This window comes from Hemitrygon akajei, chromosome 10 (assembly GCF_048418815.1).
Source record: "Hemitrygon akajei chromosome 10, sHemAka1.3, whole genome shotgun sequence".
Taxonomy (NCBI): domain Eukaryota; kingdom Metazoa; phylum Chordata; class Chondrichthyes; order Myliobatiformes; family Dasyatidae; genus Hemitrygon; species Hemitrygon akajei.
This window is the reverse complement of record NC_133133.1, coordinates 3,465,033-3,482,387: the sequence shown is the minus strand read 5'-3', so window position 1 is coordinate 3,482,387 and position 17,355 is coordinate 3,465,033. Positions and strand designations below refer to the sequence as shown.

Sequence of the window (17,355 nt, the reverse complement as noted above, 5' to 3'; positions counted from 1 at the left end):
TTTTCCATAATCTACAAACTCAATTTTAAGGACTGTACAACTTGTGTTTGTGATATTTATTGCTTATTTATTTGTTTGTTTACTTATTTTATTTTCTTTTGCACATGCACAATCTGTTGGCACATTGGTTGTCCATCTTCTTCTGTGCAGTTTTTCATCGATTCTATTGTGTTTCTTAGTATTTACTGTGAACGCCCTCAAGAAAATGAATCTCAGGGTTGTATATAATAACATACCTGTACTTGGATAATAAACTTACTTTGAACTTTGGGTTGGGGTTAGTAAGCTGTGGGACTGCTATATCGGTGTCATGTCAAATGGAACTTTGTTATCTTTGATCAGAGATCGTTGTAGATTATAAAATGTCAGCATTGAATTACCTGTATTTGTACGGTAATTTAAGATAATTATTGCATCTATAATGGATGACGTGATATCTTTGTGCATTATGATGCTGCTTTTGAATAAATTGCTGAATTTTCTCCCAAAATATTGCTCCTGGCATCTCTGATCCATCTTTGTAGAAGTGGAGCTTTATATTATGGAAATAATTAATTATTTTAGTAAGGATCACTTAGTCTTGTTTGTACTGGATTAACACAGGGTAAAATTCATCTGCTGTGTTGGATTTGTGCATTTAGTCATTTATTTAATGAATAAGTCAAATAGTGAGGCAATGTTCATGGGTTCATGGACCGTTCAAGTTCGAGTTTATTGTCACCTGACTGTGTGTTTGTGTGTGTGTGTGTGTGTGTGTGTGTGTGTGTGTGTGTGTGTGTGTGTGTGTGTGTGTGTGTGTGTGTGTGTGTGTGTGTGTGTGTGTGTGTGTGTGTGAGTGTGTGTGTATATACACAACCAAATGAAATAATGTTCTTCTAGATCACAGTGCACCACAAAACATATATTACACATAGCACAAACAACAAAATGTTACCACAAACAAGTTACATATAATTTAAAATTCATGTCGTTAAGCACAAGTAAATAACAAACAACTCACTGTCATAATGATGAGACCTCGGTGGTGGCAGGATATGCGTTAGTCTCACAGCCTGAGGGAAGAAGCTGTGACCCAGTCTGTTAGTCCTAGTCCTCGTGGTAAGTCAAAGAGAATCCTGGTGGTAGAGGGGAAGAAGCTGTTTCTGAAATATTGAGTTTGGGTCTTCAGGGTCCTGTATCTCCTCTTTGACAGTAGTAAAAGAAGAGGAAATGTCCCAATGCTGAGGGTCCTTAATAACAGATGCCCCCTTCTTGAGGCACCAACTTTGGAGGAGGTCCTCGATGCTGGGGAGGCTTGTGCCCGTGATAGAACCAAAGAACAGTGAATGGAATTTAACTCAGACAAGTGTGAAGTATTGCATTTTGGTAGATTAAACCAGGGCAGGGCATATAAAGTGAATGGAAGTGTTCTGTGAAGTGTAGTAGACAGAAAGACCTGGTTGTACATAGTTCTCTAAAAGAGGCAACACAGGTAGACAAGTTGGTGAAGACATTTAGCATGCTTGCCCTCATCTGTTAGAGCACTGAGTACTAGAATTGGATATTCATGCAACAGCACATTTCATTGTATGTTTCAATGGTCATATAATAAATAAATAGATCTGAATCTGAATGTAAAATAAGTTTGAGTAGAAGAGTACAGATGACTTACTGCAGGATTATAAAATCTTAGTGAGTCCACAGCTGAAATATTGTCTGCAAGTCAGGTCTCTCCATTGAGGACTGATACGCGGGTGATAAAGGAAATACAATAAAGGTTTATGGGCTAATTTCTGGCATGTGGGGGCATGTTGTATAAGGAGGGACTATGTAGATTGTGTGTATATTTTCTTCAATTAAGAAAAACATGAGAGGTAATCTACAGAAGTGTATTGTCGCTTGACAGGACAGATGCAGAGTTACTATTCCCCCCACAGGGGTGTCTGGGACTGGAGGTCACAGTTTTATAATAGTGACAGAGATGAGAAGAGTTCATTCACTCTGAGGGTAGTGAAGCTTTAGAGTTCACCAAAGAGCTGAAGAAACTTACTCACTGAGGCCATTCATGGCAAAGATTTAAAGGTTTATGGATATTAGATGAAGCAAAGAAAAAGGCAATAGTGCAGGAAAGTGACTTTGAGGAAAAGATCGCCTGTGACTTTATTGAATGACCTATTCCTATTTGAAAGGGTGACCCAGTAGGGTGGCAGTTAGCAATAAAGCTTTACTGTGCTAGTGATGAAGGATCAAATCCCACTGCTGTTTGTAAGGTGTTTAGGCATTCTCCCCATAACCACGTGGGTTTACTCCAAGTGCTTTGGTTTCCTCCCACATTCCAAAGACATATGGGTTAGGGTTAGTGAGTTGTGGAGATGCCAGAAGCATGGTGAAACTTGTGGGCTCCCCAGCACATCCTCAGATTCTGCTGATCCTTGATGCAAAACAAGGTTTTTCACTGTATGTTTCAATGTTTTCATGTACATGTGACAAATAAATATCATGCTTATCCTTAACCTTATACTTCTTGGGTGGTATGAACAAGCACTCAGTGTAGACGACAAGCGGCTGATATACCCTCAGTGGCCACTTTATTAGGCACATCCTGTATGTAATAAAATGGCCACTGGGTGTATGTTCATGGGCTTCTGCTGTTGCAGTACTTCCACTCTAAGACTGTGCATTCAGAGACGCTCTTCTGCACACAACAGGGCACATAATGAAAAACAAACTTTGGCACACCACTGTTATAACGTGTGGTTATTTGAGTTACTGTTGCCTTCCTGTCAGCTTGAACCAGTCTGGCCAATCTCCTCTGACCTCTCATTAACAAGGCATTTTCACCCACGGAACTGCCACTCATTGGATTTTTATTTTATTTTTGCTCCAATCTCTGGAAGCTCTTGTGCATGAAAATCTCAGGAGACCAGCAGTTTCTGAGGTACTCAAACCACCCTGTCTTGCATCAACATTTTTCCCACGGTCAAAGTCACTTAGATCACATTTCTTCCCCATTCTGATGTTTGGTCTGATAAACAACTGATCCTCTTGACCATGTCTGCATACTTTTATGCACTGAGTTGCTGCCAGATAATTCACTGATTAGATATATGCATTAACAATCAGATGTACAGGTGTACCTAATAAAGTGGCCATTGCATATATATGCACACCAGAGGAAATGATGTTTTTATTCTTCTCTGTTTTGTTGATATTAGAACTCAAGTTTGCAACATTATTGGAAGAAACAATTTTAGACCAATGATCAATAGCTAAGGGTAGAACTGAAATGATCAAATAATCTGTTGCCATCTATATGATCTGCAGTAGCAAGGAATGTGATGAACAGGCAAAAAATAGGGAGCCCAGGCCTGGATTGATTACAGCTTCAACGTTATTTTCATAAGTGCATCCTTTGAATTGCAGCCACATACTGCAGAGAGCTGCCCACGTCAGAATCTGATGCTTTGTTACAATCCATTTATAGCAAAATCATTTCCTCCTTTTGGTTAGGGATGAACTTGAAGTAACGTGAAGAATTTCTTGGGAGGTCATAATCTGTTTTGCAAATAATCAATAATTTTTGAGGTGTGTACATCACCTCTCATGTTGTACAATGACCTGATGTGCTTCTCACCAGCACTAGGGACTAAAAACCTACCTTACTCAAGTAGGATTACAATTAGTACTGAAGACCAAATGCTTCATTGAAGAAGTAGTTTAACTATTTGTCTTAAAAGTGGAAAGATGTGAGAGGGAGAAAGTTGGAGAGGTTTATAAAGGAAATTTGAGAGGCAGCATGGAATGTGGAAGCAGAGCATGGCTTGAAAGAGGTGATAGAGAAAGGAAAGAGGGAGTCTGTCAGAGGACATCAAGAAGGATGCAAATGTTGAAAGCATTGTTAATGTGGTAAGTAGAATGATGGGTAAAGGAGCTTGGAGCCAATTTGGAGGTGGTTGTTGAAGATATGGGTGAGTGGAGAATAGAGGCTGCACAGCATCCATACCAGACTCAGAAACAGTTATTTCCCCAAGTAGTAAGGCTGATCAACACCTCCACCCACTAACCCACCCCTCTACACCCCCATCCACCACTACTTTGTCATTTCCTGTCTGTCACTTTATGTACAGACACTCCTGTGCCTAGTGTCACTTTATGGACATACAATCAATCTTTATATATAAGCTATCTTATGTATTTATAGTTAATATGCTTTTATTATTCTTGTGTTTTTCTAGTGATGTATCAGATCTGAAATAACAATTATTTCATTTTCCTTTACACTTGTGTACTGGAAATGACATTAAACAATCTTGAATCTTATGATGTCTGGAAAAAAGGAGGGTGATTGGGAGAAGATGAATGATGACAAAGATATCAACCAAGTTCTTTGCAGCAGTCAGCATACATACATACATACATACTGTACATATCTGACTAACTGTTACTGGTAATTATATCATCTCCTTTAATGGTGTTGATGGACAGAGTCTCAGATGCAGAGGATATCCTTCCAAGTAGTTCCACAAGTTCCATTTCTCATTTGAAAGAACCAGCATTCAGTAATGCAGCAATGTGCTAAGGTGCCAACATAAATTATGTGTTTAAATTGATGCCGTTTGGATTTATGTCCCATTGAATGAGGACAGAAAGTTACTGTTGCACCAAGGAGATGCCTCCCAGAAACTTAATTATATTGCAGTTCTTTGAAAGTAAAAATAAAATTACCTGACCTGGCACATGGAGCAAATATAAAGTGGTAGTTTCAAACCAAACAGAAAATGCTGGAAAGAGTCAGCAGCTCCAGCAGCATCAGTGGAAAGAGAAGCTGTTAACTGTTCAGGAAAAAGCCCTCCCTCTGCTCTTCCATCATTTCTGTTTCTCATGTCAGATTTCCAGTAACTGCAGTTTTGTGCTTTATTTTAATTTGTAAGGTAAAGGGACGGGTACAACTTCTCAAAAAATAAATCAGCCTGAAACATTGTCTGTATATTTCCGTCCATAGATGTTGACTGACTTGCTGAATTCCTCTAGGATTTTGTGTGTGTTGCTCTAGATTTCCAGCATCTGAAGAATCTCTTGTGTTTGTGAAATTCAGATTTACTTATTCAAATGTGAGATGGGACATTCACTGGGATTACATCCAGTGGAGAACAGAATAGGCACTGGCCAGACACCTGAATGAAGGAAGAGAGGTGTGGGGAAGGCAGGTATAATGAGGATCTGTGGAGCATGAACCAGGGCAAATGCAAGTTGCATCGGGGGGAATGAAGTTGAGAAGGGCAACAAAACAGTGAACTGTTTAATCCAATCCAGACAGAGAAAGAGAAGAATATTCTCATCCCACACAGCATGGTAATAAACTTAGCATTAAAATGATAGATAATTTGATTTAGAGATATTGCATGGAATAGACCCCTCAGCCCTTGAAGCTGTGCTGCCAGCAGCCCCCAATTTATTCCTAGCCTAATCACGGGACAATTTACAATGACCAATCAACCTACTAACCAGTGCATCTTTGGACTGCGGGTGGAAACCGGAGCACCCAGAGAAAAGCCACACATTCTACAGGGTGGACATAAAAATAGGATGTTGGGATTGAGCTTCAAACTCTGATGCCCTGAACTGCAATAATGTCAGGCGAACTGCAACACCACCTAATAAAATACAGGCGATTCACCTTCAGACAAACAGCAGATAATTGGGAAACATATTGAAATCTCGAAGACACAAAAATTGAAAATGCTCATGTCTTGAGCAGAAAAAATGCTGGAGGAGTACAACAGGTCAAAAGACATTTGTGGGCAGATGGGGTGGAAGAATTGTCAACGATTCTGGTTGAAACCCCGTCAACAAGACTGAGAATGAAGAGTGAGGAGTGGGAGGGGTGAGAATTGTGTACCGACAAGACTAGAACATTATGAAAATGCTGGAACATTATGAAATGCATTCATAAACAGAAACAGAAGAGATTTATGCAGATGCTGGAAATCCAGAGCAACACTCAAAATGCTGGAGAAACTCAGCAGGTCAGGTGGCATCTATGGAAATGAGTAAACAGTTAACACTTTGGGGTTGAAACCCATAATCAGGACTGGGAAGTCAGGATAAAAAGCTATGTGGGGAGAGGGAGGGGGAGGAGGACAAGCCAGATGATGATAGATGAAGCTAGATTGGTGCTGAGGGAGATGAAATAAGAAGTTGTGAGATAATAAACGGAAAAGGTAAAGAGAGTCCTTCTTCTCACGTCCTTTAACTTTTCCACCTACCGCCTCCCAACTTCTCTCTTAATTCCCCTCCCCCACCCACCAGGTTTCGCCAATCACCTCCCAGTTTGTACCCGTTCACCTTCCTTCCACTTTCTTATTTTAGCTACTTCCCCCTTTCTATCCAGACCTGATGAATGGTTTCTGCTCGAAACGTTGACTGTTTTTCATTTCTACAGACGCTGCTTGATCTGCTGAGCTCCTCCAGCATTTTGTGTGTTGCGTTAATAAACGTTTGCTGGTAAAAGCAGAACAGATTTTCTCGTTTTTCAATGTGGGCTGAAGCACTTCCTAACTGTGGCGACATCCATTGTTTATCAATTATTCAGACTGGTAAAGTGAACGAGCGATAATGTCTTCCACTTTCCATAAAATGGTCAGATTAGCAGTTACTAATCTGAAGAATCTGAGCACAGATTCGGGCGTCAGGCTGGATGTGAGTTAATGCACTGTGCCAAACAGAAAGCTGGCTATCAGTTTACAAATAATTCTCGTAACTCGAGAGCAGAAATTGCAAATGTTCGGGCTGGAAAATGGGTTCAATTTGGTTTTATGAGGAAATACTACAAGATAATGCACTGAAAATCTACGAGAGTGCACGCAAGTTGCCAAACCTACACAGTTCCTGAATAAATCATTAATGACACGGTGAAAGAGTCATAATGCTCTCTCACTAATGCCCATTAATGATCTCTCCATACCTAATGCGCGGCCTGGATGGTTCGGGCCAGTGCCTAAGAGACTACATTTCTTAGTGCTTTAAACTTTCCCGGGACAGCCCTCTCCATCCGCGAGCCCATTGCGGACAGCAGTCAGTTGTTGGAACCATTTTCAGAGTTTCAAACATGGACTTGGTGCTGAGAAGATCTGTCTCAGGTAGGGTTAAAGGGGCAGCCTTCGTGGAATTAGCGCAGCCGAGTTGTTGCCAATTACAGGCGACCTTTTTGAGAATTAATTCTATTGTAGTTTAAACAAGAAAGTGACAACACTGTCCTTTCATTCTTCGGCTGCAGTCCGAAAGATATTGCACTTGCCCTGATTAGAGTATGCTCGCCAATATCTGTTTTATATTGGTGATCTGCGATTAACTAATACATTTGTTCAGAGACAATGCAACCAACGCCCAGTTGCTTTTCGCGTGCTGGTAGTTCTCCATGGTGCTGAAGAGCGGAGCGCTCTCCGGGTTTCAGGCGAACGGAGAACTCTCCGCGGTGCTGAATTTTGTTTCACCAACTCCTCGGGTACATCGAGTATACGGTTATCCCGAGACCATGTTATTAATAACACCGATTATTAACATATAAATTTAGTCTCTATACTTCTTACTGCAATTTATAGTTTTATTATTACGTATTGCAATATACTGTTGTGGCCAAACAACAAATTTCACGGGATATGTCAGTGATATTAAACCTAATTCTTAAGTGATAGCCCATTTTCCTCAGTAATGTTTATTTCTTTTTGGTTTCATGACTGGGGTTAATTATTCTTGACGTTTATAGATATAAATTGGTAAATACTGGAAACTTTAGCAAATCAGACAGCATCTGCAGAGAGGCAAACTTGGTTACCTTGAATTCTGCCAGACTGGTTTGCGAGGATTTACAAGCATGTGCATTATTATTCTGTCCACTCCCTATTTTATATGCAGTCTTAAGTCTTGGTTTGCTAACTGTGAAAATTTGATCTTCGTGCTTATAGTCCCGGGACCATAAGGTGAATTACATTGTGTAAAACGCCATCTAAGGTCAAATAGAGAGTAAATGAAGTTACTACACTAGATGCCACAGGCTTCCATTTTAAGATATGTGCCTCTGTGTGTATGTGCATATTATTGGTCTTTGATGTGTGTTTTTCTGTGTGTGTGCACATACTTTATGCCTGTGTTTGTCTCCTAATGCATCCTTGTTAAACACAGGACAGAGTTTTCATCTCTCAGATGAGACAGAATCTTATTTTTTTCAGTTGTTGTGAGTGGAGAGTTGGCTAAAAATCAAATAAACATGGGAGAATAAAGCAGCAAAATAGACCCAACATGGAAAGATTAAAGGAATGAGAAAGGGGCCAAAAAGAAAAATGAAACTGTTTACAAACGCTTATATCCCTGGGCATCCACTACGGTCAGTGATGGTGGAACAGGGTGGATGTGCTGACAGCCTCCAACTGTTCCCATGTTACTTTGTACAAGTTTTGCTGACGTAATGTTTTCATAATGTCTAATATAAAAAAAAGGTTATGGATAGGTTAAATAGAAGCAGATTTTTTTCCACTGAGATTGGGTGAGACTAGAACTAGAGGCCATGGGTTAAGCATGAAAGATGAAATGTTTAAGGGAATTTGAAGGGCAACTCCATTCAGAGGGTGGTGAGAGTGTGGAATGAATTGCCAGTGGAAGTGGTAGATGCACGTTCAATTTCAACATTTAAGAGAAGTTTGGATAAGTACATAGATGGGAGTGGTATGGAGGGCAATGGTTCAAGTGTGGTCAATGGGACTACACAATAATAGTATGGCACAAACTAGATGGGATGAAGGGTGTGTTTTGGGAAGTAGTGCTATGTGACTCTAATAAGCTAAAGAAATTCCTTCTGAACTCACTGCTGATGCCTCCTATGGACTCCTATTTCACCTTACCTTCCCACCCTCCTGTAACATTTTCTTTAACACTCCATAGTTCCCTCCAACAACATCCCCACTGTGCTTGCATTCAGCTTCATTGGAATCTTTTCTAAGCTTTCATCATCAGTGTTTAATAACTCTTAAGCTGAACAATCTTTGATTCTGCTTATCCTACAATTTACATATTTCAAGACCCAACTTCTCATTTCCTGATCAAGAGTTGTGTTTCATTTAACTACATATGTGTGTATGGTTGAATGACATCGAAACTTAAACTGATTTAAAACATAGAATATATAAAATAGAACAGTACTGCAGAGGAACAGGTTCTTTGACCTATAATGTTGTGCCAAATGAAATGAATAGGTAATCAAATGGCCAAATAAACTATGTTCTTATGCCTACACAATGTCCATTTCCCTTAATTTTTCCCACATTCAAGTGCCTATGTAAACATCATTGAGAAGTCCTAATATAATAACCTTGTCTCTACCACCTCTCCGGATAGTGCATTCTAGGCACTCACCACTCTGTATGTAAAAAACTTGCCCATTGCATCTCCTTTGAAATGATCCCCTCTCACATTAAATGCATGCCCTCTGGTATTAAACATTTCAACCCTGTGAAAAAGATAGCATTTGTCTACCTTCCTGAGATATTGTCTTCTTGAGGCTACTGCTGATAGTGGGAAGGGATGTGACTTAACGTATTTATCACAGATACTTAATTTTACTGAAATGAAGCAAAGACCTGTCACATCAGGTTGGGGTAGGGACGGTACTCCTGCAAAAACTTCATGAGACAAACAGGAGGAGAAACAAAATTAATTGATTCTTGACTTTACAGTTTTATTAAACATTTGGAAATAAGCTTACCTCTATTCTCAGTTGTTATTCATCTTTTGGCTTGCCCTGCTTATTTTCCACTATAAATAAGAATGTTTGAAGCTATGTGGCTCTTAGGTGTGAATATGAAGGGATTTGATGACATGTGTATATTTTCCTATTTACAGACAGTTTGGAAATTTGTTTGAGTGATTAATTCAATATTTATATATTTATTTATTTAGTGGTACAGTGCAGAGTTGGCCCTTCTGTCCCTTTCAAGTCGCACCACACCAACAAGCCCCAATTTAATCCTAACCTAATCACAGGGCAACTTACAATGATCAATTAATCTACCTGGTTATCTTTGGACTGGGAAGAAACTGGGGCACCTGAAGGAAATCCACATGTTCCATGTGGAGAACATACAGAGATCCCTTTCAGGTGGTGCTGGAATTGAACTCTGAACTCCAGTGTCCCACACTGTAATACTGTTGTGCTATCCATTATGCTATCTTGGTACCCCATGAGATGGATCATTCAGTCAGGCATTGCAACCTGGAGAGAAAATTGACACCCCAACTTCTACAAACCTGTCAATATGCACGTGATCTGTATTTCTCTATTTCCTGCCTGTTAATTGTTGATATTGTGCCTCATTCTACTTCCCCTGGAGTAGCATCTCTTTGTAAGAATTTCTTTTCAAATGTCTCTTAAACTTTACTCTCTCACCCTGAGGCTTTGCCCTCCAGTATTTGGCTCTTCTTCTGCCATAATGAAGCTGCTTTCACACTGGAAGAGCAATACCTCACATTCTGTCTAAGTAGCTTCCAGTCTGATGGAAAGAACATCGATTTCTCCAACTAGTAATTTTCCTCCTCACCCCTTCCCTCTGCTTCAATTCCCCACTCTGGCCACTTACCTCTTCTGCTCACCTGCCTATCAACTTTCCTGGGTGCCCCTCTTTCTTCTCATTCTCCCATGGTCCACTGTTCTCTCTTATCAGATTCCTTCTTCTCCAGTCCTTTACTTTTCCCCCCCTATCACCTCCCACCTTCTTACCTCATTCCTCCTCCCTCAACTATCTGGCTTCACCAATCACTTTCAAGCTTGTCCTCTTTCTCCTCCCCCACCTTCTTATTCTGGCATATTCCTCCTTTCTTTCCAGTCCTCTTAAACAATCTCAGCCCACAATGTCGACTGTTTATACTTTTTATAGATGCTGCCTGCCCTGCTGAGTTCCTGGAGCATTTTGTGCACGTCCATCTAGAACTAAACATTTCCATCCTGGGAAGAAAACTCTGACTGTCTACCATGACTTTGACTCTAGGAATTTTATATCATTATAACTGGTCACGCTTCGCCTTGTGATACTCCACAGAAAGCAATCCAGATCTATCCAATATTCTGGCTAGTACACTCCAGTCCAGGCAACATCCCAGAGACTTTCTTCTGCACTCTTTCCAGAGCCACCAGATTTTTCCTATAGTATGACAACCAGAATTATACACAATACCCTTAACTTGGCTTAATCAAAATTTTATACAGCTAGAACGTTACTTCTCACATTCATTGCTCAATGCCCAGATGAATGACAACTAGTTTACCATATCCTTACTTTCAAAGTACTATGAACTTGCACCCTAAGATCCCTGTTTAAATCGAAGGTCCTAAAGGTCGTGATATATATTGTATACTTCCTACTTGTATTTCATCTCAAACTTGTCCAGATTGAATTCCACCTGTCATTTCTCTGATCAAATATCCAAGTGCCCAAACATCCTGGTATATCATTTGACAACCTTCCTCTTTGTCTATAAGACCATAAGACATAGGAGCAGAATTAGGCCATTCAGCCCATCAAGTCTGCTATGCCATTCAGTCATGGCTGATTTATTATCCCTCTTAATCCCATTCTCTTGCCTTCTCCCCATAATCTCTGATACCCTGATTTATCAAGAACCTACCAATCTCTGCTTTAAATATACCCAATGACTTGCCCTCCACAGCTCCACAGCTGTCTGTGGCAATGATTTCCACAGATACTCCACCCTATGACTAAAGAAATTCCTAACCATCTCTGTTCTATCAGGACATCTTTGTATTCTGAGGCTGTGCTCTCTGACCTGAATTCCCCCATTGTAGGAAATATTCTTTCCACGTCGACAACTCCATACAATAAAAGCTGATTTATTTCCTAATAATACAATTTCAATCTACCCCAAGCATAAACACAAGAGATTCTGCAGGTGTTGGAAATCCAGAGCAATGCACTTAAAATGTAGGTCAGGCAGCATCTATGGAGGGGAATAAATCCTTGATGTCTTGATGAAGGGTCTTGGCCTGAAACATTGACTGTTTATTCCCCTCCATTGATGCTGCCTTTTCCTTTATGCCAGGGTTGAAATGTCTAATACCAGAGGGCATGAATTTAAAGTGAGAGGGGTTAACTTCAAAGGAGATGTGAGGGGCAAGTTTTTCACAAAGAGAGTGGGGGGGTGGGGTGGTGGTAGAGGCAGAAACATTAGATACATTTACATAGGCACTTGAATATAATGAAAATGCAAGTATTTGGGCATTGTGAAAGCAGAAGAGGCTAATTTAGTGGACTCTTGTTCATCTGTCCCTCCCCACTGCCTCCTGGCACTTATCCTTACAAGCAGAACAAGTGCTACACCTGCCCCTACACCTCCTCCCTCACTACCATTCAGGGCCCGAAACAGTCCTTCCAGGTGAGGTGACACTTCACCTGTGAGTCTGTTGGGGTCTTCTACTGTATCCTGTGCTCCCAGTGTGGCGCCCTGCGTATCAATGAGACCCAATGTAGACTGGGAGACTGCTTTGGCGATCAGCTACGCTCTGTCCACTAGAAGAAGCGAGATCTCCCAGTGGCCACCCATTTTATTTCCACTTCCCATGCTGATATGTCTTTCCATGGCCTCCTCCACTGTCGTGATGAGGCCACGTTCAGGTTGGAGGAACAACACCTTATATTCCGCCTGGGTGGCCTCCAACCCGATGGCATGAACATCGATTTCTCAAACTTCCGGTAATGCCCCCTTCCCTCTCCTTCACCATTCCCTATTCCCTTTTCCCTCTCTCACCTTATCTCCTTGTCCATCCATCGGACTCCCTCCAGTGCTCCTCCCGCACTTTTCTTTCTTGCATGGCCTTGTGTCCTCTTCTACCAGACTCCCCCTTCTCCAGCTCTATATCTCTTTCACCAATCAACTTCCCAGCACTTTACTTCATCCTTCCCTCTCCAGGTTTCACCTACCACCTTGTGTGTCTCTCTGCCCTCCACCCCCCCACCCCCCACCTTTTAAATCTACTCAGCTTTTCTTCTCCAGTCCTGCTGAAGGGTCTTGGCCTGAAATGTCAATTGTACTTTTTTTCTATAGATGCTACCTGACCTGCTGAGTTTCTCCAGCACTTTGTGTGTGTTGCTTGGATTTCCAGCATCGGCAGATTTTCTCTTGTTAGAGTTTAGTTGCTGTTTGACTACTAATTTAATTGATTCGGCACAACATTGTGGGCTGAAGGGCTGCACTGTTCTGTGTTCTATGTTCTACAAAAACCTTGACAGCAGCAACCTTTACAGCTATCAATATATTTTGTTTTGTGTTTTAATGTTTTTAGCCAATATTTTGCTTTTCTATTTCTGGAACCAAATAAGATGCATCAATTAAACATTATTCCTTCCTTGTGAACGCTCTGGGCAGCTCTAGCTGCTCAAGTTGAAGTGCAACAAACATAAAAATGCTGGAACACACAGCAGGTATTAATTCAGATGGAAATCCTTCATCAAATGTTAGCTCGGCCTTTTGTCTTTCAAGAGAAGAGAGACTGCCCGTATATTTTCAGCATTTCCTATGTCCTTTCAGATCTCCTGCTTTCCTGCCTGTTTTCAGATTCCTTTCAGTTCAAATGAATTTTACATCAGGATTCAGCTCCAAACTTCTGATGAACCCATTTTGTAAAAAATTGGGATCATACGTTGTATTAGTCTAGATTTTCAGCCAATAATTGGACCTATTCTTGACCACCCTTCACATGGTATTTCTTAATCTTTGCACTCAAAATTCATCTCAAACTCTTGTGGTCAAAACTCATCTCAACAACTTTGATGTAGCCAGTGAAGTTAAACATGTTCTGTAGAAGCCTGAATGAAAATTTAGGAGACCTGTCAAAGAGGTGGGTTTTGACTACAAAGTAACAACTGTCACCTTCATTAATGCAAGACTTTGTCATCAAACATCTTCTATACCAGGCAATAATGAATGGTCAATGCAGGTGCTTGTTATATTTGCTTTTGCATAGTTGGGGGATAGAGTTAAAGAACCACAAGGTAATGTTACAGCTCTATAAAACCCTCAATAGACTACACTTGCAATATTGCGTTCAGTTCTGGTCGCCTTATTTTAGGAAGGATGTGGAAGTTTTACAGAGCATGCAGTGGTGAATTACCAGGATGCTGCCTGGATTAGTGAGTGTGTCTTATGAGGAAAAGTTGAATGAGTTTGGGCTTTTCTCTTTGGAGCAAAGGAGGATAAGAGGTTACTTGATAGAGGTAAAGAAGATGATAAGAGACATAGCTCAAGTGAACAGCCTCAAAGTACCCTGGAATCTTATCCTTGATAATGGACTCCAACACCTTCTCAAACATTGAATTCAGATTAACTGGGCTATAATTTCTTTTCTTATGCCTCCTTCCCTTCTTAAATATTATAGTGATATTTGCAATTTTCAGGTCCCCCAAAGCTGTTTCAGTCTGTAGTGATTCTTGAAAGGTCATTACTAGTGCCTCAAAATCTCTTCAGTTACCTCTTTCAGAACCCTGGTTCATCTGGTCCGGATGACGTATCTACCTTCAGGCCTTTCAGCTTCCCAAGCGCCTTCTCCTTAGTAATAGCAACTACAATCATTTCTGCCCTTGACACTCTCGAATTTCTGGCATACTGTTAGTGTCTTCCACAGTGAAAAGTGACACAAAATACTTATTAAGTTTGTCTGCCAGTTGTTTGTTCCCTGTTACTACCTCCCTAGCATCATTTTCCAGAGGTCTGAGATACACTCTTGCCTCTCTTTTATTTTTAAGAGATCCGATTTTGGTATCCTCTTTTATATTATTGGCTAGCTTACTTTCATTTTTCATCTTTTCTCTCCTTATGCCTTTTTAGTTGCTGTCTGGTGGTTTTTAAAAGCTTCCCAATCCTCTAACTTCCTAGTAACTTTTGCTGTATTATATGCCCAAGTTTAGGTTTTTACCTGGGTGCATAGAACATGCTGTGAAGGGTGGTGGTAGAGGCAGATATGTTAGAGATAATCAAGAAACTCTTAGATAGGCTCATGGATGATAGAAAAATGGTGGGGTTTGTAGGAGGGAAGAGTTAGCTTGATCTTGGAGTAGGTTAAAAGATTGTCACAACAATGTGTATTGTGTTGAGGTTCTATGTTTTATCTCAGTTCTTATGGGCCAATGAAAGTGTCCATCAGATAATTAGTCTCTTTGTATTCTGTAGCATTCTGATTCCAGAGAATGTTTCCTTCGGGACATCCACAAATCAAAGCAGTCAAGAGAAAAGAGGACAATCTCTCAGTCTGAATATTGTGGCCCAGTATTCCCCAATTTCAGTGTTGAAGTTCATTTCCGTTGAGCCTGAGAGCTGTGCTGATCTACGTTGTTGTGTGTGGCTGGGAATCACAATCAGAATCATGGGTATTATCACTGATGATAAGATGTGACAGTTGTTGTTATGTGACAGTGTAGTACATAAAGAACAAGAAGAAATTTATAGAAATACGTAGTGGAAAAATGGGAGCAAAAATAGTGAGGTAGTGTTCATAGATTCATTATCCATTCAGAAATCTGATGATACAGGGGAAGGAGCTGTTCCTAAAATGTTGAGTGTGTGACTTCAAGCTCATGTAACCCTTCCCTGATGGTAGAAGTGAGGAAAGGAAACGTCCTGGTTGATAGAGGTATTTAATGATGGATGCTGCCTTTTTGAGGTATCGCCTTTTGAAGATGTCCTTGATGGTGGGGAGGCTAGTGCCATGATGGAGCTGGCTGAACTTGTACAGATTTCTCCAATCCTGTGCAGTGAGGGGCCCCTTCATACCGGACCGCGATGCCACCAGTCATAATTCTGTCCACAATATATCTGTAGAAATTTACTAAAGTCTTTGGTGACATACCAAATCTTCTCAAGCTCTCAAATATAGGTGCCACCATCCTTCCTCATAATTGCATCAATATGTTGGGCCCAAGATAGATTTTCAGAGATGTTGGCACCCAGAAACTTGAAACTGCCCTCTGCTGATGCCTTGACTTCCCCTTCCTGAAGTTCACTATCAATTCCTTGGTCGTGCTGACATTCAGTGCAAAGTTGTTGTTCTTCTGAAAAGATCCTAATGTATAATGGGTCAGGCTCTAGGAGCTGTTCCTATTTCTTGCTCTCTTCATAAAGCACAGTTCTAGGTCACAGGTGAAAGAGCAGCTTTCCCTGAGACAACAGCTGGTATTCATTGCCAGCTAGTTCAGATTAGGAGGTTGGTCAGCAGGGTACTTATAATTTATTTATAGATACAGTGCAGAATGGGCCCTCTGGCCCTTCAAGCCATGCATCGATTTAACCTTAGCCTTAACACAGGACAGTTTATAATGGCCAATGAACCTACTAACCAGTACGTCTTTGAACTGTGGGAGGAAACTGGAGCACCCAGATAAAACCCATGCATTCCACAGGGAGGATGTACAAACTCCTTACAGAGAATAACAGAATTCAACACCAAATTCATCACCCCCAGCTGTAATAGCATTGCAGTAACTGCCACACTACCGAAGTACCCTAATGACGTGGAATGTGCAGCCCAAGATGCACTTGAAGCAGACTCAATGGTAAACATCAGAAAGGAATGGGATAATGACTTGGGAGAAAAAAATGCAGATCTTTGGGGAAGATCATCATCCCTACCAATCCTGATTGAGAAGCTACAGAACCTGGACCTCTGCAGTTTACTCCTCGACTTCCTAACTGGAAGACCACAATCTATGTGGATTGGTAATAATACCTCTTCTTCATGGACGATCTTCACAGGCACACTTCAGGGGTGTATGCTTAGCCAACTGCTCTACTCTCTCTATACACATGACTGTGTGGCTAGGCGTAACTCAAATACCATCTATAAATTTGCTGATGATACAACCATTGTATCCAGATGGAGATGAAAGGGCGTACAGGAGCAAGATATATCAGCTAGTTGAGTGGTTTCACAGCAACAGCCTTGTAGTCAAAGAACTGATTGTGGACTTCAGGAAGGCTAAGACGAAGGAACATAAACCAATCCTCATAGAGGGACCAGAAGTGGACAGAGTGAGCAATTTCAAGTTTCTGGGTGTCAATATCTCTGAGGATACAACCTGGTCCCAACATATTGATGCAGCTATAAAGAAGGCAAGACAGTGGCTATATTTCATTCAGAGTCTGAAGAGATTTGGTTTATCAACTAAAAAAAATCAAATACTTCTATAGATGTACCAAGGAGAGTGTTCTGACTGGCTGCATCACTGGCTGGAGTGAGGATCGGCTGGCTAATTCACAGGACCAAAGGAAGCTGCAGAAAGTTGTAACATCATGGGCATTAGCCCCCATTGTATCCAAGACATC

General features: G+C 40.9%; 1 protein-coding gene across 4 annotated transcripts in view; it reads left to right on the top strand.

Annotated features, from left to right (window-relative positions):
* Positions 1 to 17,355, top strand: part of fgf13a (fibroblast growth factor 13a) — a 489,639-nt gene that overhangs the window by 274,735 nt on the left and 197,549 nt on the right. Inside the window, exon 1 of one of the 4 annotated variants that reach the window (XM_073057756.1) lies at positions 6,978 to 7,118. The exons of the other annotated variants lie outside the window; for them this stretch is intronic. Within the exon in view, the coding sequence (XP_072913857.1) occupies positions 7,088 to 7,118 (31 nt within the window). The 5' untranslated portion in view covers positions 6,978 to 7,087. Of the gene's footprint in view, positions 1 to 6,977; positions 7,119 to 17,355 lie in introns of those variants that run through there. 4 annotated transcript variants of the gene reach the window in all.